At 41.7% G+C, this 27513-nt stretch overlaps 1 protein-coding gene across 1 annotated transcript in view; it reads right to left on the reverse strand.

Moving 5' to 3' along the window:
• Nucleotides 1-27513, reverse strand: part of PDZD2 (PDZ domain containing 2) — a 307044-nt gene that overhangs the window by 76046 nt on the left and 203485 nt on the right. Inside the window, exons 13-16 of the mRNA XM_030193000.1 lie at nucleotides 26397-26478; nucleotides 19019-19122; nucleotides 7877-8048; nucleotides 5229-6058 (exon numbers count right to left, since the gene is read on the reverse strand). Of these exons, the coding sequence (XP_030048860.1) occupies nucleotides 5229-6058; nucleotides 7877-8048; nucleotides 19019-19122; nucleotides 26397-26478 (1188 nt within the window). The remainder of the gene's footprint in view (nucleotides 1-5228; nucleotides 6059-7876; nucleotides 8049-19018; nucleotides 19123-26396; nucleotides 26479-27513) is intronic.

A 27513-nucleotide genomic window follows, 5' to 3' on the forward strand; every position in this document is an offset into this window, starting at 1 on the left:
CGACCATATTAACAAAACAAAAGATGGGCATCCATCTCATTTTGATAATACGGGTTTCCCCGCCCCTTCACGGGACGTCCTGCGAGGACGTCCTCAGAAAAACTTGGGTGTCCCTTTCGATTATGCCTCTCCTTGTGTCATCAGCAAATTTAATTACCTAATTACTCCCATCTCTAAATCATTTATAAATATGTTAACAAGCAGCGGTCCCAGCACAGACCCCTGAGGAAGCCCACTATCTACCCTTCTCCATTGAGAATGCTGACCATTTAAACCTACTCTCTGTTTTCTATCCTCTAACCAGTTTTTAATCCACAATAGGCCACTACCTATGGTGTAGTCTATATCAGTGTCTCTACTGTACAGGTTTTCTGTATATCCCTTCTACCTTTGCATGATCTACAATCCTCCAATTAGTACAGGGGTGGGCAACTTTTATATACAGAGGGTCGCATGAATGTCATTACTATTCCTAGCGGGCTACAACACTATGTAATGTCAGAACTAGAGATTCATAGACCTTCTGTGGTAAATAAATAAGTAAAATGTTTACTAAAAATGAAAGAAACAAACTGCTAGAGTCGCTATTCTGAAAATATTTGCAAAGTACAATATTTAAAATTTCCAAAACTTTTCCCGTGATCTTGTGGGCCACATTCAGCCCCGAAGCTGCACAATGCCCACTCCTGAATTAGTAGTTGTCCATTGTCACCTTACAACTTGTAAATTCATGGTTGGAAGTTTTGATTTCAGATTTCTTGAAAAATAGTCCTTGTACTTCCAAATTTGTTTGCATCTTCAGTTTCTTTACAGAGTTTGTTGTAGTATTGGTTCTCATCTCTTCCAGCCAGTTTCTGGAAATCCCTATTTAGTTCTTTCACAAGATCTTTATTACTCTTCTTTTTTTGAGTCTTTCCTTTTCTCTGTTATTTCCACCATTTGCTCAGATAATAATTTGGACTTCTTTGACTTTCTGATCTTGACTAAATTCTTCTGTGATTTGTCTTTGATGATATCTTATTTCTGTCCATAGTTTTTCTGGCTCTCTATTGAATAAATTTAGCATTGCTTAACAAATATTTCTGCTTGGTGCTCATTGAGAAAGGTAGGACCACAGAAAATGGACACAAATAGAAATGACCTTGAACAATTTGTGAGGAGCCAGCTACATTATAGACGAAGTAATGGGGCCAGATGGGAACATCTATTAAGAAAACTAGGGGATGTTCTGGTTTCTCCACTGTCTGACATGGACTGGAGAACTGCAGACAACACAAAAGGAAAAGTAAGCAGGAGATCAGGAATTACAGGCCAGTTAGTCTGATTATGGTGGTGGGTAAAATTAATAGAATAATTCCTAAAACAAAGGTAGCACAGTTTCAGGAATACCTGGATTACAGGATTTGGGGCAGCATTTTTTTTTAACCAGAAGTAGATCTTATCAGGCAAATTTCATTAATTTCTTTGACTGAGTGACTAGAGAGTTGGAGCAGAAAAGAGCATGAGAAATGGTGTGCTTGGATTTCAGCAAGGCGATTGACAGGATTCTATGATGGAAACATAAATAAGTGACCAGATACAGGACCTAAAATTTTTGTGGTAGAAACTAGATGAATGGGAAGTGACAAAGGTAGTGATAAATGGAGTGTGCTACAAGCATCTGTCCTTGGCGAGCCTCTTCCAACAAAAAGGAGGTTCTGGAATTACAGATAACAGGATAGAGGCAAGAAGGGTAGACCTTCCAAGGTTAAGAAAAAGAAAAGATTTTTTTCAAAATTGCCTTCATTGATACAAAGCCCCCCAAATACTTTGTACCAATTTTCAAAGGAAAGCATGTACTTACTTTCCTTTGGAAATTGTTCTGGGGAAACAGTACTTATAAACTTGTACCCATTGCTTTTCTCTGGGTACATTTTCTACACAGATTTGAAAATACAATCTACACCAGTGGTTCTCAAACCTGGTCCTAGAGGCATCCCAGCCAGTCAGGTTTTCAGGATACCCACAATGAATATCCATGAGAGAGATTTTACATGCACTGCCTCCACTTCTATCTCATGAATATTTATTGTGCACATCCTGAAAACCTGACTGGCTGAACCACATTTAGGAACCACTGATGTACACATTATTTGCCTCCCTGACTTAAATATGTCTACTTTCATGCCTACTCGTATTTTGTGGCTAAAAATAAACTTATTAATTCCCATTGATACTTTCTTGCCAGGTAGGTCATTTCCAGACACCCAATGCATTGGGGAAAATTTTTTGGCTTATTTTCAGGTCATTTTCAACCTTTTTCCCATTTTCTTTTTGCTTCAAAATTTAATGTATGTTAAATTGATTTAGCATGCACTATATTTTTAAAGGCATGCTAACAAACCAAATGTATGCTAGCACATGCATACCCCTACCAACTAACTTTGTAAAACTTGACCTCCCCATCGTGAAATTGTTGAATATTTTGTCATTAAACTAGAACTATAAACCTGAAAAGAAACGGACAAGGATTTAGAAGAACAGGATAATAGTAGCTAAAGAAATATAGTTACAGTCTAGGAAAGTTGCTAACCACTACATAATTTGAAAGCAGGAAACCATTATTTTTCTGTTCTGGAGAACTGGCTAGGGATGCAGTGTGTTTGGAATGCCGAATAGCTTGTACATAATCTGACATTTAAGGACAATTTTAGAAGCCATTTGGATACATAAAACTTTAGATTATGCACAAAAACAGCTTGCAATAAAACTGCCCAGACTACATGTGGATACAGGTTTTTTACACACAGCTTACCAATGTCAAAGGCTTTACTGGTGGTGGAACTGGGACAGGGTTTAGACATAAATGCAAACGTTTGCATTTTCAATTTTTGAGAAAACATCATGCCTATCAAACAGCAGGTATACAGTGGGGGAAATAAGTATTTGATCCCTTGCTGATTTTGTAAGTTTGCCCACTGACAAAGACATGAGCAGCCCATAATTGAAGGGTAGGTTATTGGTAACAGTGAGAGATAGCACATCACAAATTAAATCCGGAAAATCACATTGTGGAAAGTATATGAATTTATTTGCATTCTGCAGAGGGAAATAAGTATTTAATCCCTCTGGCAAACAAGACCTAATACTTGGTGGCAAAACCCTTGTTGGCAAGCACAGCGGTCAGACGTCTTCTGTAGTTGATGATGAGGTTTGCACACATGTCAGGAGGAATTTTGGTCCACTCCTCTTTGCAGATCATCTCTAAATCATTAAGAGTTCTGGGCTGTCGCTTGGCAACTCGCAGCTTCAGCTCCCTCCATAAGTTTTCAATGGGATTAAGGTCTGGTGACTGGCTAGGCCACTCCATGACCCTAATGTGCTTCTTCCTGAGCCACTCCTTTGTTGCCTTGGCTGTATGTTTTGGGTCATTGTCGTGCTGGAAGACCCAGCCACGACCCATTTTTAAGGCCCTGGCGGAGGGAAGGAGGTTGTCACTCAGAATTGTACGGTACATGGCCCCATCCATTCTCCCATTGATGCGGTGAAGTAGTCCTGTGCCCTTAGCAGAGAAACACCCCCAAAACATAACATTTCCACCTCCATGCTTGACAGTGGGGACGGTGTTCTTTGGGTCATAGGCAGCATTTCTCTTCCTCCAAACACGGCGAGTTGAGTTCATGCCAAAGAGCTCAATTTTTGTCTCATCTGACCACAGCACCTTCTCCCAATCACTCTCGGCATCATCCAGGTGTTCACTGGCAAACTTCAGACGGGCCGTCACATGTGCCTTCCGGAGCAGGGGGACCTTGCGGGCACTGCAGGATTGCAATCCGTTATGTCGTAATGTGTTACCAATGGTTTTCGTGGTGACAGTGGTCCCAGCTGCCTTGAGATCATTGACAAGTTCCCCCCTTGTAGTTGTAGGCTGATTTCTAACCTTCCTCATGATCAAGGATACCCCACGAGGTGAGATTTTGCGTGGAGCCCCAGATCTTTGTCGATTGACAGTCATTTTGTACTTCTTCCATTTTCTTACTATGGCACCAACAGTTGTCTCCTTCTCGCCCAGCGTCTTACTGATGGTTTTGTAGCCCATTCCAGCCTTGTGCAGGTGTATGATCTTGTTCCTGACATCCTTAGACAGCTCCTTGCTCTTGGCCATTTTGTAGAGGTTAGAGTCTGACTGATTCACTGAGTCTGTGGACAGGTGTCTTTCATACAGGTGACCATTGCTGACAGCTGTCTGTCATGCAGGTAACGAGTTGATTTGGAGCATCTACCTGGTCTGTAGGGGCCAGATCTCTTACTGGTTGGTGGGGGATCAAATACTTATTTCCCTCTGCAGAATGCAAATAAATTCATATACTTTCCACAATGTGATTTTCTGGATTTAATTTGTGATGTGCTATCTCTCACTGTTACCAATAACCTACCCTTCAATTATGGGCTGCTCATGTCTTTGTCAGTGGGCAAACTTACAAAATCAGCAAGGGATCAAATACTTATTTCCCCCACTGTAAGTGTGTGAGTGTAGCTTTGGAGGGGCAATTTTCAGGGAGAAACTATGTGCATATATTTTCTTTGAAAACAGGTGAAATATATACTAGCTACACAAAATGGATTGTTACAAAATTACCCTCCAAGAAGGCAATTTTGAAAGCTACCTCATGGACCACTTAACTACTGTCTACCCATACATAAAAGATCCAAGCTGCAGAAAAATATGGATCGGTTTACTCACATCTAGCAGTGGAGTTAGGCAGGAATTTAAAGGAATGCACATGCACTTTTGAACTTTCAAAAGCTCACATGTTTTGGCCAGATTATGTACCCACTTTAAAAGTGGATGCAAGTGTTTGTGTACCCTTTTTCTCTATGAGCAATTTTAAAACTGAAAGTACACATGTACTTTCACTTTTCAAAACTAGTGCAAAGTCCGTGGGTAAGAAGCATGTGGACTTTGCAGCCATGTGGTAATATGCAAACTGAATTTAATATGGTATTTATATTCCACTTAACTGGCAATCTAATACAAGGCAAATTACATCAATTCAATAGTATTTTTGAGTCTGCAAAGTATAAATGACAGAATTAGGTATAAAAAAAATGACAATTTCATTTGTGTATTAGGTGATGATGCCCTTAAATACTCATTTGCCTGTCCCTGTGTTTTACACGTCATCCATTAAATTAGTTGAAACAAGAAAGAGTATATTGTCACAAAAACACTTGAATATTCAAATTACCCTTTCAGCAGCTCCACCCCGCTGTAAATCTGCTATCACAACTGCTAAGGGAATGGTTTTGATTTCCAGATTCATGCCATATGATTCATTTTCAGTACGAGTCAGATTAACTATTTCAAGAGTGCTTGACTTTGCACTCTCCACTTCCTCAGACTTTTTGTTGCAAGAACATGTCTTTATGATAGGCTTGTTGGGATAACAATGTTCCTCAGTCTTTTGCTTAGGGAGAGTAGGACATTCAGTGCTCATCATGCCCTTTACTCTTGTCAAAGCTTTGTGTTCTAATTTAGGAGATTTTTTTACTTCGAGTTGGCCCTCCAGGTGCTCTCTTACTCCTAAACAAGTGGGGTGAACCTCAGCCATTCCTAAAGAATCAAGTGGTTTGATGGGGGTAAAGGGCAAGTCTATCATTTGTTCCAGAGAACTGTCTTCAGACTCCATTGAGCTACCAAATGAAGGTGTAGCAGCTTTACTGCCAATTATTCTAGGTAGCTCACTGTCCTGACTTTCACTGTCCACCTCAACAGAAGATGTTGCAATGATGATGCCAGAGTCCTTGTCAGTATTTCTCCCAATGATGTTCTTAGGACTGGGTTTATGGCAGAGGTTATCTTCCTGCTTGATGAAATCTTCATCATTGCTAGCATCATCATCATCATCATAGCAAATAATCTTCCTCTGCCGCAGAAAGGGACCACGGACAGAATTAGGATTCCCATTAAGACTAATCTGATGGGAACATTGTACTTGCTTGTTGACAAGACCTGATGTCTTTCCATTGATTAGTGGTGAAGAGCTGCCTGATTTCATTTCACCAGCTTCTTTTGCATCTAGAAAAGAATTCATTACAATTGTAATTCAATTCAATGATTACATCTAATATAAGCAGATATTATATTTAATAACTAATGTGACACATTCACCCCCTAATTCTATAAAAATCACCAAAAATTGCATGCACAATTTTGGGCACACAATTAAATGAGCTCATTAGCACCAATAATTGGCTTTTTAACAAACAATTATAGGCTTTAATTAGATTTAATTGGAAGCGCCTAAATTTTATACGTGACGTGAAAAAGGGGGCACGGAAATGGGAGGATCATGGGTGTTCCTTACATTTACATGTGTTGCTATAGAATGAGGGGGAATACACGCCTAATTTAGGCATATACATTTGCACCATGTTTCAGTTGGTGCAAATGGCCCCACCTACAGTTAGGCACGATTCCTGAGCATAAGCGTAATTCTATAAACTGTGCCTAACTTTAAGCACAGTTTCATATATAGAATTCAACCATCAGTGTCCACTGTCCAACATTAAGGGCCAGATTCTATATATATATAGAAACACAGAAACATGATGGCAGATAAAGGCTATATGACCCATCCAGTCTGCCCATCCTCTGTAAGCCCTAACTCTTACTTTTCCTAAGCGATCCCACATGCTTATCCCATGCCTTTTTTAATTCAGAAACAGTCCTCGACTCCACAACCTCCACCAGGAGGCCATTCCACGCCTCCACCACCCTTTCTGTGAAATAGCACTTCCTTAGATTACTCCTAAGCCTATTCCTTCTTAACTTCATCATATGCCCCCTCATTCCAGAACTCTCCATCAGTTGAAAAAGGCTCTCTTCCTGTACATAAATGCCCTTGAGATATTTAAACGTCTCTATCATGTCTCCTCTCTCCCTCCTCTCTTCCAGCATATACATGTTGAGGTTCATAAGCCTGTCCCTATATGGCGCTTAAAAATTCTGAGCAAAGCTAAGCGTATTCTATAAAATGTAGGTGCAGTATATAGAATATGCTTAGTTTATACTATAGCACCTAAATCTACACATGGCCATGTACACCAATAAAAACCTGTTGTAAATCAGTGCATGTAGATTTAGGTGCACTGACCCATATTCTGTAATTATATGTGGAAATTTTGGAATGCCCACAAAACACCCATAAATACGCCCCTTTTAAGTTACACACATTTATTTTAAACTTCACGATTGCAATTTAGGCACAGTTCTTTATAGAATACGCTTAGTGATTTTCATACACAAAACTGTAATTATTGCCAATTAGTGCTCGTTATTGCTTGTTAAGTGCTGTTAAAAATGCTGATTACCTTGTTCTGCCAATTAAGATATGCATGTATGTCCGCACGGAATCTAGGCGCCATATATAGAATCTGGAGGTAAACGCAGACTGCTGGAAAACATGGGCTCTGTGCAATATAGACTATATCTAGAATCACTTCTGCAACTAGCTATGAGATTGTAAACTATGAATAGAACAAAAAAAGACTAGAAAACAAATATATTTCTTACTTTATAGAAGTTCCTTATATAACTGAAAAGCACAGTCTTCCCACATAGGGGCAAAAAATGTGCAATCAAGAAAAAGGCTAATCTGATTAATCTCTGAAACCAGTTTGATTATGATTCCTCTCAAACTTCTTCCAGTACTCAGGGTTAGTAGCAGTTAGGTGGCCCTCACAAAAATATTCCTCTAAGCTTTTTGCATTCAGTTACCATTTCCTGGAAGCGATTAACTTATGGTCTACTCTGGTGAAATCGGCAATGATAGGAACATAGCCTCCACTTAAAGCTGCAGTCAGGGTCCTTGCCTCTTTGGTTGCTGAAGCTTACTTGGAGTGCTGGGTGGAACAATGCAGTCATCCAAAGAGCTGCTGCTACTTTTCTGGCACAGCTGCTCTTCATCAATGGAGCCTGTTACCATCGAGTCAGAAAACGATGACTGATTTGGAACATCTTGTGTAAAGTACTGGGATAGCTCAGCTTCAGAGCCCAGGGAACTTTGCTGAATAATGGTAGCAAAAGAAAAGACATTGGACTTATTCATATATATATACCAAGAGTGATTCAACTGCTTTAAAAAAAAAAAAAAATAAATAAAATGTTGCATTGAAAAATTCAACATATATTTCATTATTTCATTTGGTGACTCAAATCCCATTTAAAGGGAAAGCCTCATAAGACACAAAGCATCCATTTAGGTGTCTGAGGAATTTTGATAATTGTTTGATACAGTTAGTTATACCTTCTAAGGTGATAATAACGGCTTCGGATTATCTGGCTCATTATCAATGTGTAGAATAACCTCCTTGTTAACTGCAAGGCACAAGCCCTGCCCATTCCCTGTGCAAAATGGTATTTTCCATGTTTATGCACTCATTATTGGCCACAGGATGCAGAAAGGGTTTCAGCGCTGATGCTAACGTGCCCAGGATACATCAGCGCAGAAAGGAGGCTTTTAGTTAATCGACAACAATGTAGGTAATTTTTTTAGTGATGTGTTGATGTCTACTAGGTGAGCACACCACCAGAAATGTAGCACCAGGTCTGCAGTGCCATAGAAAGCTAAGGAGAATCCCCAACCCCTCTGCCTCAGTTTCAACATCATTGGTGTCTTCAGACAAACCTATCCTCTAACTTAAATAAAAATCCCTGGTGTATAGTGGCATTCCCGCAGCCAACGTGATCTCCAGCCCCCCCCCCCAAAAAAAAAATCTCTGGTGTCAAGAAGCACTCTGAACTGACCCCTCCACACTCAACTTAAAAATACCTCATGTCCAGCAGCACCCATTCTTCCCTTCAGGGAGAACCTCCAAGGGGAAGAAGAATGCACATTCACACTTTATTTGATAGTCTGGGAGGAGACCACCAAATAAGGGAAAAATTCCCTTATTTGACAGTCAGACCCCGTGCAGTGCATCCCAGAGATTTTTTTTAAAGTGTGTGTGTGTGGGGGGGGGGGGGGGGGTGGAGGGCGGAGTGGATTTTTGGACGGTGGAGGGTGCTACTAGACACCAGGGATTTTTGTTTTAAATCAGAAGGGGGGCAGGAGAAGGGATCGGGTCAGGTTGCTGCTAGGGAATTTTTTTTTAAGTCAGAGGGAGAGGGGTTGGGGGAGGGCAGAAATAAGGGGAACTGCTAGACTACCAGTGATTTGTTGCAGGAAATGCAGACAGAGGCTTGCTTTATTTACTTTTTTAAATGTCACTCTTCCTGTCAGTGTGTGATTACTGCCATGTTTTAACATGCCAGTAATTTGCACACTCACTGTTTGTAGTTAATTTTATGGTAGAAGCCATGCGCCGAGCAATTGGTACACGACCCTCTGTGGTTTTCTGCATCAGTCCCTATATTAGCACAGAGTTAACACAGCTTAGTAAATAGGGCCTTAATTGTTTTGGTGATGTATTTGACAAAATAAGTTGAGGAGTGTGGTAGCCGTGTTAGTCCACTCTTAAGGTTATCAATAGAAATCAAACAAAATAAAACATGGAAAAGAAAATAAGATGATACCTTTTTTTATACCTTAATACATTTCTTGATTAGCTTTCGAAGGTTGCCCTTCTTCGTCAGATCGGAAATAAGCAAATGTGCTAGCTGACAGTGTATATAAGTGAAAACATTCAAGCATTACTATGACAGGGTGGGAGGATGGGGGTGGGTAGGAGGTACGCATATAAGTTGAAATCGTAGATAATCACAGCCATCTCCTCTGAAAGGAAATAGCTTGCAGAACTGAAGTAATCTTTGATAGGGCTTCCCATACCTGTTCTGGTGACCCCACAAGTCAGTCAAGTATTCAGGATATCCACAATGAATATGCATGAGATATATGGGGGCCACCAAGACAATTTTGGGAGGTCTTGGACTATAATGTTGCAAAAGGTTTCTCTGCCAGCATTAATTTGGTAGCATTATTGGTGAGTAGAATGACTTTTACCTTATGCCCTCAAACAGTATTTCTTGTGCACAATGATGTGCTACATAAAATGGAAGCAAGCAAAGCAAAAATTAACCCCCCCCCAACAACCCCCCCCCCAAAAAACAAAAACAGTAGCAAGACTTGAGAAATGCCAGGACCCCCCCCCCCCCCCAAAAAAAAAATATATATATATATGAATGATACATAGGGCATGTAAAAAACGAAAAAAAAGGAGGGGGGCAATTTTCAAATGCGATTCTGTGCACAATAAATCTCTCAGAAGGTGAAATGTATTCATATCTGTTAATTTCCTTTCCTCAAATCAGTGGCATAGCCAGAAGGCAATTTTTGGATGGGCCAACAGGTTGAATGGGTGGGCACTAGACAGTGGTGTGCGGGTAAATGGGTAAATGTTGGCTCTCTCCCCAGTCCACCTCTGAGCCTCCCCTCAAAATTGCAGAGCTGGCTATAGCCGGGGAGAGAGCCTTGGGGGGAGGCAATGCATTACTCTCTCCAGGAAAAAAAAATTAAATGATCCCAGGTTCCAATCTAATTCTCTTCTCTCCCCTCCCTCTATCCATCCATACCCAGCAATTCTCTTCTCTCCCCTGTCCCCTGCATCCATCCATACAGGGCTGTGCCTAGGGTCTCTGGCGCCCCCCTGCAGACTATCAGTTGCCCCCCCCCCCCCCCCGTGAAAATGATCGCTCACCACTTGCTACACTGACTGGAATTGTCAGCAATATTCTTAGAAACAAATTGCTATACATTGCAAAATAAGATAGCAGATGTAAATTCTCAAAGTGGACATATTCCAAACGCTAAAATGAAAATAAAATGATTTTTTTCTACCTTTGTCTGGTGACTTTCTTTTTCCGATCATGCTGGCCCAGTATCTGAGTCTGCTGCTATCTGTCCTCTTAACTCCATTTCCAGGGCTTCCTTTTCATTTATTTCTTTACTTTCCTCCTTTCTTCTTCATTTCTTGCTCTATATCCATTTCCAGCAATTTCTTCTCTCTCCCTGGGTCCTGTCCTCCCATCCACGTCCATCCTTGTCCCTCTCTGCCCTTCCCTCCTCCATCCATAGCCAGCAATCCTCCTCTCTCCCCTCCATTTCCAGCAAATTGTCCTCTCCCTGGGCCCCCATGTCCATCCTTGTCCCTCTCTGCCCTTCCCTGCTGCATCCATAGCTAGCAATCCTCCTCTCTCCCCTCCCCTTCCAGCAATTTGTTCTCTCCCTGGGCACTGCTGCTGCCCTCCCATCCATGCCTCTCTGCCCTCCCATCCATGTCCTCCCATCCATGCCTGTCTCTCTGCCCTCCCATCCATGCCTCTCTGCTCTTTCCTCCGCGCCCTGGGTCCTTTAAATCTTTTACTTCCGGTCGCAGCAGCGTCAGTGAAAGTGGAGCGCTGCCGACGTCTCCCTTCCCTTCGCGCTCTTGGTTCCCTCAGTGTCCGCCTTCTTCTGATGTCAGAAGAAGGCGGGACACTGAGGGAACCAATGAGTGCAAGGGAAGGGAGACGTCGGCAGCGCTTTCACTGACGCTGCTGCGACCAGGTAAAAGATTTAAAGACCTCGGCGGCGCGGGGCGAGGGTAAGCACCGCAGCGGCGCCCTCCAGAGTGGGCGCCCCCCTGCTGCGCTTACCCCGCTTACCGCATCGGCACGGCCCTGCATCCATACCCAGCAATTCTCCTCTCTCCCCTACCCCCTCCATCCATCCCCAGCAATTCTCTTCTCGCCCCTAACCCCTCCATCCATCCATCCCCAGCAATTCTCTTCTCTCCCCTGCCCCCCCTCTATCCATCCATACCCAGCAATTCTCTTCTCTCTCCTGCCCCCCTCCAGCCATCCATACCCAGCAATTCTCTTCTCTCCCCTGCCCCCCCCCAGCCACCATACCCAGCAATTCTCTTCAATCCCCTGCCTCCCTCCATCCCCAGCAATTCTCTTCTCTCCCCTGCCCCCCTCCAGCCACCCATTCCCAGCGATTATCTTCTCTCCCCTGCCCCCCCCAGCCATCCATACCCAGCAATTCTCTTCTCTCCCCTGCCCCCCTCCATCCATCCATAAACAGCAAATCTCTTCTCTCTCCTGTCCCCTCCATCCATCCATACCCAGCAATTCTCTTCTCTCCCCTGCCCTCCCCTCCCACTCCCATCCATGTTCAGTGATTCTCCTTCACCCCCATCCTCCCCTCCCATTCCATCTGCCCACCCCTCTTCTCCCCCTAACATCCCCCTTTTTCTTCCTGCCACAGCACCCTGCGTGGTTTAAATCTTTTTTTATTACCTCCATCAAAGCAGCCACGTCATTGAAAGCCCTGCCTGCCTCTAGCCTTCCCTTCCTGAGTTCGTTCCCTCAGAGTCCCGCCCTTGCGGAAAGAGGAAATGACGCCAGAAGGTGGGACTCTGAGGGAACGAACTCACGAAGGGAAAGCTCGAAGGGCAGGGCTTTCAATGACGCAGCCGCTTCGACGGAGGTAAAAAAGATTTAAACCCCGGGTGAGGGGATGTTGGGTGGGCGGGTGGGCCTGGAGGGAAAGTGGCTGGGCCTGGGCCATTCAGGCCCACCCATGGCTACGCCCCTGCCTCAAATCCTGCTATACTAGTCTAGACCAATGGGTTGCATCTTCCTATCAGCAAATGGAGATAGAGAATGGAAGTCTTTCAGTGACATTACCTGTACAAGTTGGTGCAATATGGAATTCTCCAGTAAAGCAAAGCCAAAGCAGAAGAAAATTACAACTAGATCTCACTACTTGAGACTTCTTGTGGAACACACTTGCAAACTCCAATAATAAAAATACACCGTAAGGCACTAAGGAAGAGAAAATTCCACCAAATCTTCCAGGGCCTGGACTGGTATAGCAGGTTTCAAGGAAAGGCAAGTGAAATGTATTCATACCTGTTAATTTCCTTATCATCCTGCTACCAGTACAGACCAATGGCTTGAAGAAAAGCCATATCCTACTGTGTAGGGGAAGACAAGGGCCCCTGAATCACAGCTCTGCCAAGCAGCATCACCTCTGGCCCAGCAAATTGCAACCAGAAACACAGTTTTCAGACTAGAATCCTTCAAGGATACCTGGTTGTAAGGGCTCAAAGAGAAATTCCACCAAAGTTGAGGCACTACTGAGGCAAAACAGTTGGGGAGGGGGGGAGAAATATGTTTGATCTTGTGCCAAAAACACATAATATCTGTATGTGTCACCACGAGCACCCCCCCCCTCCCTACACACAAACATTATCCTAGAAACAAGAAAAAATTGCCATCTGGACTTCAAAGGCGTTTAGACCTAACCCTTGTTCCAAAACCTCTTGCAGAAAGGCAAGAAGAGTAAACAACTCTGCCCACCACAGTGAGAGCTTGCACTCAGCCCTACAATTCAAAAATCTGCCAGACCAAGACATACGCCAGGGATGTGGACTGCGCCTGTGGGCTTTCAGCAGCATGGCAATGACTGAGGCCAAGGAACTTTTGTTCTTCAAGTAACACCTCTAAAGAGCCATGCAGTAAGCTAGAAAGGATCCCAAACCTCTATGCCCCTGCCTCAGTGTGTCCTGTCCCCATAGAAGAGGCAAAGAAGGCTTCACCAGCAGACAAATCAGATCTAGGTACTAAGGGTAATAGGGCCAGTCCAGAGCTACAAGAATGAGACGAAACAAATGCTATGGAGGACCTAGCTGACAGAAGGCCAGGGTGGGAACACACAGAGAGGCTTTCTTTGCAGCCATGGCTGTATCACGGCATGGATGCCAGCTGAACCGAACTCCTTCTGGCACTGTAAAATAGGGCACACTTCACATTCTGAGGTGACACCATCAGGTGGCAGCATGGAGGACCCCAGTGTTCCAACAGGAACTGAAAGGCCGAGGCACTCAGCTCCTATTATAAAAGTGAACTGTGAACTGAAGAGTTGCATGTTATAGTAGCTCTTATATCAGTGATGTTACTGAATGACTTCAGCTCTCTACCTCCATCTGCAGGTAGCGGAATGTAGCCCTTTCGTGTGGACTAGTCTAGCAGGATGATAAAAAAAAATTGTGGTTTTGAGAACTGTCTGCCACATATATGGATACAATTATGCGTGTATAATCACAACACACAGAACTGTATGTATTGGGAGATGTCCCTAGGAGTGGGGTGGAGAATGCACTCATAAACATGCAGCCCAATTTAAGTCAGTCTGCATACAATTCTGATCATATTTTAGAAAAGGATCTACCAACATAAACCCTTTTCTAAAATACATGCAGGAATACACGTGTATTTCCCAGTCTGTTCAGACGTGGCCGTTTTACAATGATGTACATTGATATACTGAACGGAGGAACCGCAGCACTGACGTGTATACTTGCCAGTTTACAATCCTACACACGGGCATGTTGCTAATTAAAAACAGAGGCTGCAATCCTTAATTATATACAATTTAGCAACAGGAGGGGCAGAACAAGGGCTGGGTGAAATGAGCAGTTTTGCAAAACGTGTACATGTGCAGGAGCTGCTGTAAATTCTGAAACTGAAATATCAAGACATACATATGTGTCCCACTTCTGAAATGGAGAATACATGTATAGATTTTGGTCCTGCCTCAGCTCAACCCTGGTCATCCCCTCCCCTTTGCAATCTATACCTAGTGCACCTTTCTGAAATCTGGTCTTATAGGTACATTTATGTATTCATTGGGATTTACTAACCGCCTTTATGAAGAGATTCACTCAAGGTGGTGTACAACAGGTACAGTTTAACATAAAACTTACAATTTTGTTAACAACATAACAATAGTAAAATAACCAAGAATAAACCAACTATAATAAATGAGGTAAACCTGAAAACAGTAAATTGAAACCTAATAATATAACTGCCACGAAATAGTATCAAAAATATACACATTTAACAGAACTGGAATTCAAATACCAGAAATATAATACAATGTTAGCATAATACTAATGATACACCTAATAAGCATTTATTAGAACATTCAACAGATATGATGCTAAAGATTTTCTATATGCAACATACGTGTGTACATGCTGGTATTCAAATAGGGCATCCAAAAGTGTGTGTGAATACACACTGAAAAATACCCACATCAACAGGAGGTGCAGATTTCTGTGCACATTTTTGCCAACTGAATTGATAAAGACTGTGGGTAAAAAGTAGCCACAGAATTTACACTTATGCACACTTTTTGAAGTTACCCCAAAGAGAGAATTTTGTGAAACCTCCTTATAAGGAGGAGACTCAAGACAGCTGTGATCACAAATATATCAGTGGCACTCCACACACGTTTAAACAGCAGGACAGTTTTTCGAGAATATATGAGATTACTGACTGGATCTAAACTAAACTTTTACAGATGATGAATATGGTTGTCTTTAAGCTCTGTGAACTTTGAATTACCCATCTGGAGGTGATGTTCCCAGCTAATTGAGAACACATGCTAAGGAAGTGAGCACTATGGCTCTCTGTGCCTCAATGGGCCTTTTAAGACTTAAAATGCTGAACTTCATCAATCCCAGTTCACCTTATTTACTTTCATAAGATTGAAAATACTCATTCCAACAATCGTAAAAGATGACAAATGATAAATGAGTTAAAGCAAACAATTTCCAGAAAAGTATGTACAGCCAATGGGCTGTGCACAGGGACAATCAATAATGGGACAAAATCAACTCCCAAACTAGTCATATTTCTCAAAATATTTGCTTGACAGCTTTTTGTGTATTTTTATTTCCTCTTTTGATTTTATTCTTATGCTTCTTATTTTGTTTGTTCTAACATACTACAATATAGCAAATGACAACTGAAAAAGCCCTTTTCGTCCATTCAGTCTCCTCAGACTGGGAATCTTCTACCACTTTGGCATTTCCAAATGCCTAAGCCAACACCAATGATCTCTCCCCAGACCTCTCAATCCTACTCCCCATCACTATCAACACACTCTACAGTTGTCCCACATATGCCATTCTCTTTCATTTTCCTACTCTTCCTTATCAGCCTGAACAATTTCAAGTGTATAGAAATTTTTGCACATGCCTCCTATGCTGACCAATCAAACACTTTATTTGGAAATAAAGGTTTAAACAAACAAAAACAAATATTTTCTTTTATTAAACAATAAAAACAAATTAGCTGGAATTCAAGAATACCACTTTCCATGCTTGTCTGTGATCTAATTCTCTAGTCAGCCAATCAAAAAAATTTTTGATCAGATTTATTCAACACATTTTTATTTTGATAAAAAAGCCAAGCTACCTTGTTTCCTCATAAGAACATAAGAGTAGCCATACTGGGTCAGACCAATGGTCCATATAGCCCAGTATCCTGTTTTCCAAACAATGGCCAAGCCAGGTCACAAGTACCTGGCAGAAACCCAAATCGTGGCAACACTCCATACTACAGATCCCAGGGCAAGCAGTTGCTTCCCATGTCTGTCTCAATAGCAGACTATGGACTTTTCCTCCAGGAATGTGTCCAAACCTTTTTTAAACTCAGATATGCTAACTGCTGTTATCACATCCTCCGGCAAAGAGTTGCAGAGTTTAACTATTTGTTGAGTGAAAAAATATTTCCTCCTATTTGTTTTAAAAGTATTTCCATGTAACTTCCTCGAGTGTCCCCTAGTCTTTGTACTTTTGGAACGTGTAAAAAATCGATTTACTTCTACTCGTTCTACACCACTCAGGATTTTGTAGACTTCAATCAAATCTCCCCTCAGCCTCTCTTTTCCAAGCTGAAGAGCCCTAACCTCTTTAGCCTTTCCTCATGCGAGAGGAGTTCCATCCCCTTTATCATTTTGGAAGGTCTTCTTTGAACCTTTTCTAATTCCGCTATATCTTTTTTGAGATACGGTGACCAAAACTGAACGCAATACTCAAGGGGGGTCTTTTACTAAAGATTAGCTCGAGTTATCTGCAGCAGGGCCCATTTTATTTCTATGGGCCCTGCTGCAGATAACTTGAGCTAATCTTTAGTAAAAGACCCCCTAGGTGCGGATGCACCATGGAGCGATACAAAGGCATTATAGTACTTTCGGTCTTATTCACCATCCCTTTCCTAATAATTCCTAACATCCTGTTTGCTTTTTTTGTTTATTTATTTTTTGCTTTTTTCTGTTTTGGTGAATTCCAGATATACTGTAGACCCAATATAATATGGTTCAATGTAATGTTTGATCGCTTATAATTTGGTCAAGGGTTGGATCCCCATCTGTTTTCTTTTGTTATTAAGAATTATTATTTTTTTATAAAACTTTTTTTAAACCGTTGTATTTTTTTCTTCCAATTGTGCATTGATAATGGTTACCATGATGCCAGCGCTGGATGGTAGATTCATGGTATCTGCTGTCACTGCATGTAATTATAAATGGGTAGAAGTGGCATACATCCTTTCCTTTAGCAGAATCTTCACTCATTTTCCCACCACTGAAGAGTAACTGGGCTAAAATTCTGAAACTCCTCTCTAATGCCACTCTTAAAAAAAGGGATAATTCACCCTTCTCCAGTTCCAATGGAGACACTCCTATCTCCAAATATCAGATGAATACATCCATCAGTAGACTCACCAGAACCTCGGTGAGCTCCATTAATATCCCCGAATGTATCCCAACCAACCTCATAGCTTTGCCTACTTTCAGGTCAGCAATTGCCACATAAAACCCATTTTTCTGGTCTGGCATCTAATTTGCTGCCATATGGCAGTTCTTCTCGAACAAATAGGAGGAAATATTTTTTCACTCACTGAATAGTTAAACTTTGGAACTCATTGCCAGAGGATGTGGTAACAGCGGTTAGCGTACCTGAGTTTAAAAAGGTTTGGGCAAATTCCTGGAGGACAAGTCCTTAGTCTGTTATTGAGTCAGTCATGGGGAAGCCACTGCTCACTCTGGGATTGGTAACATGGAATTTTGCTACTATTTGGGTTTATGCCTGGTACTTGTGACCTGGATTAACCACTGTTGGAAACAGGATACTGGGCTTTATGGACCATTGGTCTGACCCAGTATGGCTGTTCTTAACCCATCTCCCTCCACAAACTTCTCCTTTTCTCTTCTCAGTCTTACATTTTTCCTTCCTCTTTTCACTCAAAAGATTGGTTGAGGTTTGTGGCATTGAGCCATTTATTTCTTCTTTTTCATTTGTTAATTTCTCTTTTCACTAACATACCAGAAAAGTGTCTTTGTCAATTCACTCTACTGTCTTAGTTGTCTTTGCTCCTGCTTAAGGCTTTACCATTCTGACTACAGTCCCTGCATCTCTCAGCTTTACCAGATATGCTTCCCTGTGTTCTCTCCCTTGTAATTTTTGAATGCTAATCTTTTTGCCCTTACATGTTCAACCACCCTCTTGGAAGGCCAGACTAGTTTCATTGCTCTGCCACTTCTATGTACTTTCTTAGCAAAGATTTGTTTCTCTTACCATGTTTCCTTTTGGTTTAGAGCCTGATATTGTTCAAGCTAAAGAACTTTCCATCCTTCCAGCACTTTCTTAAGTTATTCCATCATTTTGTACTCCTGAGGTCCAAGAGTATACCAAAGCATTTGACAATCACTGAAATTCAGATGACCACAAACCTAGCAACAGAACCATTATTGCTAGTTACAGTATCATCCTATCCCTTATGGATTTCATAACCAAGAGCCCCTTGAAGAAGTCCAAGATTTCACGGTTTCTAACCCAGAACTTCCCAAACTGTGGGCCAAGCCACTAAGTGAGTCATGATCTGCGCGGGATCTTCATAGGCGCATCTGTGCCTCGGGGGGGGGGGGGGGGCTCAATTTTATTTGGCCTCAATCATGGAGTCAGAGCCACAAAAAGATTGATAAGCACTGTTCTGATTCTACATATGGGATGCTCCAAACTACATTTTGCAGATTAAAATCTTCAACCAGCAACTCCTTCAGATTATTATCCAACTTTGTCTGTCAAAGAGGTCTGCATACCACTATTGTACCAAAAGGGTTTTGAGATGAATACTTACCAGAAAGCAGATTATATATATATATATATATATATATATATATATATATAGTTTCCATTCTCTTACCCGGCTTACTGGTTCTAAGAAGCGTTTCATAGTCCAGCTGAGTGATGCTGACCCATTTCCTTGTCTTGGTTTCACAGTAGGGGATGGAGTTTTGAGTGGTATTCCTGTGGACAAAAACACTAGCTCAATAATTATATCCCCTGCATGCCCAGCTACATTTTCCTATAGGTCCAGATAAAGAGGAAACTCAATATGGATGGCAAAAAACAAGCTAATGTCAGACCCCAAATTAGAGGTTCTTAAGGTGTTTAGGGCCCATAATTGAAACTGGACATTTCACTGATCCTATATGGTGTAAGACTGTCTTTAAAAGGAGTGGGTCAAAAGCCCAGTACTTACTTTGAATCATGCACTGCCCCTGGAAATTCACATTTCAAACATCACTCAGGATTCATGTGATGTGCTTAAGACTCTTTTATTAGAAGCAATCTTATTTTTAATATGCTGATGTCAGACTTGAGTTCTTGTACCAAGTAGAGCGCTGCAGAGCCCAGTACTCAGACCAGGTTCTGCTTGGCGGCTGGACAACCCCGGGTTTCACCTGCGCTGACCACTGTTCCCCAGAGGTTGAGCCCCTAGGTGTGGGCAGCCTGCAGGACTTATGGGATGGAGCTGGAAGCGGAGTGATGAATGTATCAGCCAGGCAGGCAGCAGGTCAAGAGAGTAATCCAGGTACAAGCGGCAGTCAGTAGGCAGGCATTAGGCAAGAGATTATCCAGGTACAGGCAAGTCAGTAGGCAGGTGGCAGGGAAGAGAGTAATCCAGGTAGAGGCGAAAGTCAGTAGGAAGGCGGCAGGCAAGAGAGTAATCCAGGTACAAGCGAAGGTCAGTAGGCAGGCGGCAGGCAAGAGAATAATCCAGGTACAGGCGAAGGTCAGTAGGCAGGCGGCAGGCAAGAGAGTAATCCAGGTGCAGGCGAAGGTCAGAAGGCAGGCGGCAGGCAAGAGAGTAATCCAGGTGCAGGCGAAGGTCAGTAGGCAGGCGGCAGGCAAGAGAGTAATCCAGGTACAGGCGAAATTCAGTAGGCAGGCGGAAGGCAAGAGAATAATCCAGATGCAGGCGAAAGTCAGTAGGCAGGCAAGAGAGTAATCCAGGTACAGGAAAGTCAGTAGGCAGGCAGCAGGCAAGAGAGTAATCCAGGGACAGGCGAAAGTCAGTAAACAGGTGGCAGGCAAGAGAGTAATCCAGGTATAGGTGAAAGTCAGTAGGCAGGCGGCAGGCAGAAGAGTAATCCAGGTACAGGCAAAGTCAGAAACGAGGGACCAGTAGATAAGAAGCAGACTACAGAGTTAGAAACACCTACCAAAGTAGAAGCCAAAGCATGGAGTCCAGGGAGAGCTCAGCTGGCGTCTGACATCAGCAGGGAGAAGGGGCACAGCCACAGGACAAGAGCAGGGGAAGGAGGAACCAGAAGATCAATAGGAGAGAAGCAAGGGAAGCCAGACAGAGGAAGAACAGACCCAGGTGGGTGGAAGCAAAGCAATCAAGGAGCCTGGAAGCCAGGCAGAGAGAGAGAGCAGAAACAGGTGCATGGAGGCAAAGCAATTAAGGAGCCTGCAACCACTGCTTTCTGAACAAACCCAGAGAAGACTACACACACATGGCTCAGGCAGTGCCAGTCAAGTGTGCGTGTCGATGGGACTCCACGCAGCCAGAGGATGCCGCTTGCGTTGAGGTAGGGGACATGACAGCTGACTTGCATTATTCATGTCTCATAGTAACTACTATATTGCATAAAAGACTACCCATAAGTTACAGTTAATTCAAACTGCAGTGGCCCGAGGAACATCCAACAACTGATTTAGGAGTCATCTGGCCTGCAATACAAGAACTACATTGGCTTCCAATATATTGCTGTGGCCAATTTAAGGTCCTTAAACTGGCCTTGAATGCACTCCAGAATTAGGGAAGGGTGGCACAAAATATTCATTTCATTTTGTTTCTCATATTGTTTGCAGCATTGTTTATTTAGTGTTGTGTCATTAGTCTCCATTTTCATTTAGGGGCCAAAGTCATTAAGAGAGCACACTCTTTTGGAAGAGTGCACATTATCTGTGTATGCGCACCATGCATGCAGGACTAATGTGCATTGGTGATAGAAGTTTGTGGAAGTCTGTGAAGTTTGCCATAGTGCCTATTGTCACTGGTGCCCACCCAGTGCTCTGCATGCCACCAGTGGGTAAGCAGTAAAGGTAATGGGATTTGATATGGTGACTTTCTGTGATACAATCAAAGCAGTTTATATTTACTACATGCAGTGCTCACCTAGTGAACTGGGCTCTTTGTAATTTGGGGCTAACAGATTGAGCAGCCGCTTTAAACCCCACATTTTTCACAACCAGCAGGGGGCTGGTCAACCAAATCATTTTACCTATGTACTGTGTAACCAGTTTTCATGCAGCCTGTATCTTCGCATGGGACAGTGCGGTAGTACATTATCCTATATGCTCCATTGTAGCCTGCTTCTGTAAACCTTGTATACTTGGCTGCTCTTATGAAATCCTTTGATGTCATTGAGTCACTGGTGGTGTGTCAGAAGATGATGGTGTACTAGAAGTAGCTCCAGCAGTAATATATATAGCATTAGCATCTGCATTAATAGGACTCTCCTCATTAGACACCGGCTAGTTAATCTTCTCAGCTACCATAGACAAGTTATCATCAGAACTTTTCATTTCTAATCCTTCCATATCATCATCATCTGATTCAAAGATTGTTTTCCAACACAGACTGGGTATGTGTTGTGATGTGATGTATGCGACCGCAGTTATACCAGCATACCTGTGTAACTGCAGTTGTATAAATACAGCAGGGGCATACGTAACTGACAATTTTCTGTAAGTTGCATGGGTATGTGGCAGCTCCCCAATGCCCCTCTCATGCTCCGCCTACACGAACAGCCCCTTGTTTTTATGTACATACCACTTTCAAGTACTGTTACAAAACAGTGTTTTGTCTCCCTGCTATCACTTATGCACTTAAGTAAACAATTACCTGCAAAACTGCTAGGATTCTGTACATTTACATAATTAAGTGGCACATAAATGTGAGCACCAAATTGTAGAATTGCCCTTCCCGTGCCCTAATGTTCCAGTGATACTTGGTAAAAATATATTTTTCAAAATGGTTTATGTGTAGTGATTAGCAAGCAGGGGTACCATTTGCAATAACGCCATCTCATCCTCAATCCAGAAAAGTCCAAGCTTCTATTTTTCACTAACCACATCTAATGATTTCCATTCATCCATCTGTCTCTGCAACACCCCATCCCACAGCATTCAATCACCCATATTCTTGGTGTACTTATTGACACTAGACTTTCGCTTCAGTCACAAATAGGAGAGGTAGTACAATGCTCCTTATATAGATTACGACTTATCCGTTCAGTCCAATCTCTCTTATATCCCTCAGCATTAAATATCCTAGTACATTCACTCATCATATCACACATATCACAAATCGACTATTGTAATTCTTTGTACTAAGGCTCAAAGATCTACACCGTCTACAACTAATACAAAATATGGCCATTCGCATTATTCATAAAGCCAAGAAATTCAATCACATTACACCTCTTTTGAAGGCATCCCACTGGCTCCCTGTTACTCATAGAATTTTGTATAAGTTACTTTTACTGGTTTTCAAAACCTTAGTTTCCAAGGAACCGCTCTACTTATATTGATTTTTGTTGCAATATCTTCCTACTCACACCCTCTGCTCACAGGATCAGAATTTGTTTATCATGCCAAGTTACAAACAAATTTTCCATGAACACACTCGTGCTTCAATCTTCTCTGTCCAAGGACCATATCTCTAGAATTTCTCACCCAATTTTCTATGGCTTCAGACCTCATTACTAATTTTCAATACTGACCTTAAAATGTTCCTATTCCAAGGTGCATTCAACTAGTCTCTTCATTCTTAAAAGCACTCTACTCTTCCCTAGATCTACAAAGAGCATCCCTATTGTTTGTTCCTTCCCCATCTTTTTTTTAAATATATGGAGTTCCTCCTGCCGTCCCTCACTTTCTATGATTGTCTACGTGCATTCACTACTTTTTTGGTCTCTTTCCACTATATATTTATGAAATTGTATGCCGCCTAGATGGTACTCCCGACTAGTAAATCCTAATACACTTGAAACTTGAACTAAGCTAACAGTGTAACTATTAAGAATTTTTCTAGCTAGCTTCTTACACTAGAAGTCAGAAAATGCACTGTGACATCAGAGATTATGAAGAGTAATATTCTGGAAAGAAATTAACTTGGCAGAAAAAGCGACAGTGTTCAGAGTCTCCCTTACTCACTGGAGTCTCAGGTGCTGGGAAGAGTAAAAGACAAGGTGAGTCACAGCACCATTTTTCAAACTTCCACGATCCAGTCAGGGTTTAAGAAGCAGAAGACTGAGATCTTGTTGAGAGTGGACCCTCACCAAGCCAACCCTGCTGACGGCAAACGAAAGGAAAGCTGTTATGTCATGCTTGGCATGGGATTGGTAGCATGGATTCTTGCTAGTATTTGGGATTCTGCAGGTACTTGTGACCTGGATTGGCCGCTGCTGGAAGGATACTGGGTTAGATGGACCACTGGTCTGACCCAGTATGGCTATTCTTATGTTCTTATGTAAAGAGAGTACTAACTCTATGGTAAAGGAGGATCCTTTATGCCATCCTTCCTTCTTTCTTTGTACTCAGTTGGAAAGATGTGAGTGCAATCATCCCCTTTTTTTGTTCTGTATCTTTCCCTCCCATTCTCAACCATAAGGTTCCAAAATAATTTACAGAGTCATCAGTACTAATATGACATTTACTCAATATCTGGCCTCTTATGTTCCCAAGGCCTTTGTGTACAGTGCTCCACCACCAACCCACTGCATTAATTTGGTCAACAAGACTGACCTGGTTATGTGACCACCTGCATTTTAGATAGGATTTCTAGTTTTTAATGTACTTTTAAGCTGACTCATAGGGCAACCTTCATATCTACCAGCAGTAACAAAATATGGGAAAGTAAGATACACAAAATGGTCTGGGATTCTTTAGCTCTACTGAAAAGGGAAGCATGGCGATTCTTCCATGACAGTTCTAAAGTAACTTGCCAAACTAAAGATGTGTTGCCTTTAAGATTACAATTTGATGAAATGTCAGAAATATTTTGTTTTATGGTGTTAAATATTTTAGCAATTTCAGGCTGTTTCCATTCTGTTACCTTATTCAGTAGTATGCTTGTAAGTATTAAGTTTCTCATGTCTAACATATATCTAGAGCAAAGTAACCGAGGTTGATGGATCAAGAACTCAGCAGACCTGCGTAACATTTTCATCATGCATCAACTAACTGCATATCAGGACAGGCTCATATATTTTGTTATTAATCTTAAGAAAAATGACTGATCATGTAGAGAAGGGTGGCTGTGCAAATTTTTCTTTTATTCTTGAAGCATTTCAGATTGAAAAGAGTTACAAAATAGTATCAAGGTGAGAGCTGAGTGATGCTCTTACCATGATTTCTACTACAATATCCCCTGGATTCTATATATGGCACCCAAAATGAGGCACCGATATTTGGGTGCCGATCCAAGGTGTGTGCCCAACTAAATTGGCTAACGAGCCAATTAGTGCCAGTAACTGGATGCTAATTGGCACTAATTTGAATTTGGTTGCACATCTTGTTATGCGCTATTCTATATGTGCCCAAATTCCATAGTGCACAACTCAAAAGGGGCATGGCCAAGGGAGATGCATGGGCACGTCAGGGGCATTCCTAAAATTTATGCGTAGTTACAGAATACTGGGGATGTATGCCCAAACTGTGTGCCAGAAATTACACCTAGTTTTAGCAGGAATAATTTCTGGTGTTGAAGTTGGCACTCAATGCTATTCTATAAAGGGCACTCAATTTTTGAGTGCCCATTAAAGAATAGCATTGAACACCAATTTTTTCAGTGCCGATTTTTGAGCATCATTTATAGAATTTCCCCTATATGCATCTCTATGTTAAGGTGCGTGTAACCATCAGAGAATAATGAAATACTTGGCCTACATATTGGGGATGAACTAGAAATAAAGGAAAATTGCAGTGGCTGTAAATGAGGACTTCTTATGAGGATTGAATAGGAGATGAGAGAAGGAACATAAGAAAACGAGATCAAACTTGTAAGATAGTACGGTGCAATGTTGCAAACTATGTAGGTAGTATTGCACCTGCATACCTTGTAGCCAACTGTCAAAGGGAAATAATGCAGGTAAGTTTGCTGTTGAAAATAGTCTGTGCTCTCTTATTTCTCCAAGTGGTACGACACAGGAAAAATATCAGATATGCATCTGAAAATCGAAAATGTATATGCATTGTTATGCCCCTGACCTAGACATACCCACAGCACGTACTTGCATCCACTTTATTTGCTCTTCGGCAGACAAAATATTTTCCAGTCTTTGGTTAGGGTATTTCTTGCAGAGAAAATATTTTCTAAACAGACTCTGGTTAGGGTATCTTTCAAGGAGAAAATTAAATTTATGTTTATTAACTTAGGAAGATTTTATTGCTACTATGGTAATTATTATTTGTTGTAACCCACTTTGATCACCTTCTCAGTAAGGGGGTAATTTTATAACTGAACATTTGAAAAAAAAATAGAATGGAAAAGAAATACAAATTTTGACAGTAAAGGGATTTCAAAAAGGAAGTGAGAAAAAGATTAGAATATTAAACAAAACAAAACCATTCCAGCGCTGGATCATGTCTTGCTTGCCGGGAGGGGAAGAAATATGTCCACTGAATGTATAGGGGTAGATTCAAGAAAGAGTGCCAAAATTTAGGTGCCAGGATAACGCACGCTAAGTTTGAATTCTGTCATGCCATTTCCACATAGAACTGCCATTATAGAACACTAGCCTAAGCCCGCATTTCGTGCTACTTACGCCATGTCCAAGCCAGGTGTAAATGCTCAAGCCTAACTGTTGGCAGTTAGGTATGTAACGCCTAATATTCTATTACCTGCACAACTAACTCCTAGGCATGCCCTGACCTGCCCATGCCCCTCCTACATCCATGCCCCCTTTAAAATTGTGCACAATAGAATTTGCAAGCACAGCTTCTAGAATAGTGACTAAGTACAGTTGTGTGCAAATTGAAATTGGTGCCAATTAGCATCAATTAATGCAGATTAAACTCAATAATTGGCTGTTCCATTCAACAGCCAATTATTAAATTAAGTTGTGCACACAACAAACCTTATTCTATAGACTGTGCATGCAAATGTGCATGCTTAGCCTAAATTTGGGTATGCAAGTTTATAGAATTAGGGGGATAACATCCAATCCCATAAACAAAAATTAAAGGAATAAGAACATACACAGCTTGAAGAACTCTGTACCTACCTAAGACATGAGGTGAACCAGCATCCTTGCTCTCCCGATGAGCTGTATGAGAAATCGCTTCATCCATTTCATGCTCAGAAACCTGATGTTCAAAGGAGAAGAGAGAGAGATTGTTTGTAAATTGAAAACTCTCATACACAATCTCAACTGAAAATTTTAATTCAGTTTAAAAGAACTCGGTTTAAAGAATGTTATTTTAACAAATGCTGAAAGGTAAAAAAATTAAAAGTAACGGAATTCTCAGAAATCAGAAGACTTACCATGCTATTATACTCTGACATAACATGTCAATGACTCCCTGATTCTATAAAGGTCACCAAAAATTGTGTGCGCAAATTTAGGCACGTTCCCGATTAGCAAGTGCAATTCAATTGAACAAGCTAATTAATGCCAATAACTGGCACTAATTAGATTTAATTGGGACCAATGCGCATAAAGGTAGGCACAGGATCCATGCCTAAAATTTACGCATGGTCCAAAAAAAAGGGTGCGTGGAAATAGGAAGGTCATTGGCGTTTTGGGGTGGAACAAAGGCATCGCTTCCAGTTCCACACGTAATTACAGACTAATGGTGCTCTGTGTGTAAATTTAGGCATCAGCATTTCACTGGTGCAAATGGCCACACCTAAATTTATATGCGACTCTCCACTTAAGCATGTATTCTATAAACTGCGCTGAACTTCAGGTGTGACTTAAAGAATACCATTTATGCAGATATATAGAATCTAGCCCTAAATGATTTTCTATGGTATCATCTGGGTGTATATTTTTATTTATTTTTTGATTTTGCTCACACCTTTTTCAGTAGTAGCTCAAAGTGAGTTACATTCAGGTACACTAGATATATCTCTGTCCCAGGAGGGCTCACAATCTAAGTTTGTACCTGAGACAATGGAGGGTTAAGTGACTTGCCCAAGATCACAAGGTGCAGCAGTGAGATTTGAACCGACCACCTCTGGATTGCAAGACTGGTGCTCTAACCACTAGGCCACTCCTCCACTATATGTTGCCTCTAGAACAGATAAGTTATTTGAATTGAATTATCCTTTGTTAGAACAGAAGATCAGTAAAGACCTAGATTACTGGAATGAAATAGTAGCAAGTTGGATGGGGAGAA

The sequence above is a fragment of the Microcaecilia unicolor genome, chromosome 2 (genome assembly GCF_901765095.1).
Source record: "Microcaecilia unicolor chromosome 2, aMicUni1.1, whole genome shotgun sequence".
NCBI classification, from domain to species: domain Eukaryota; kingdom Metazoa; phylum Chordata; class Amphibia; order Gymnophiona; family Siphonopidae; genus Microcaecilia; species Microcaecilia unicolor.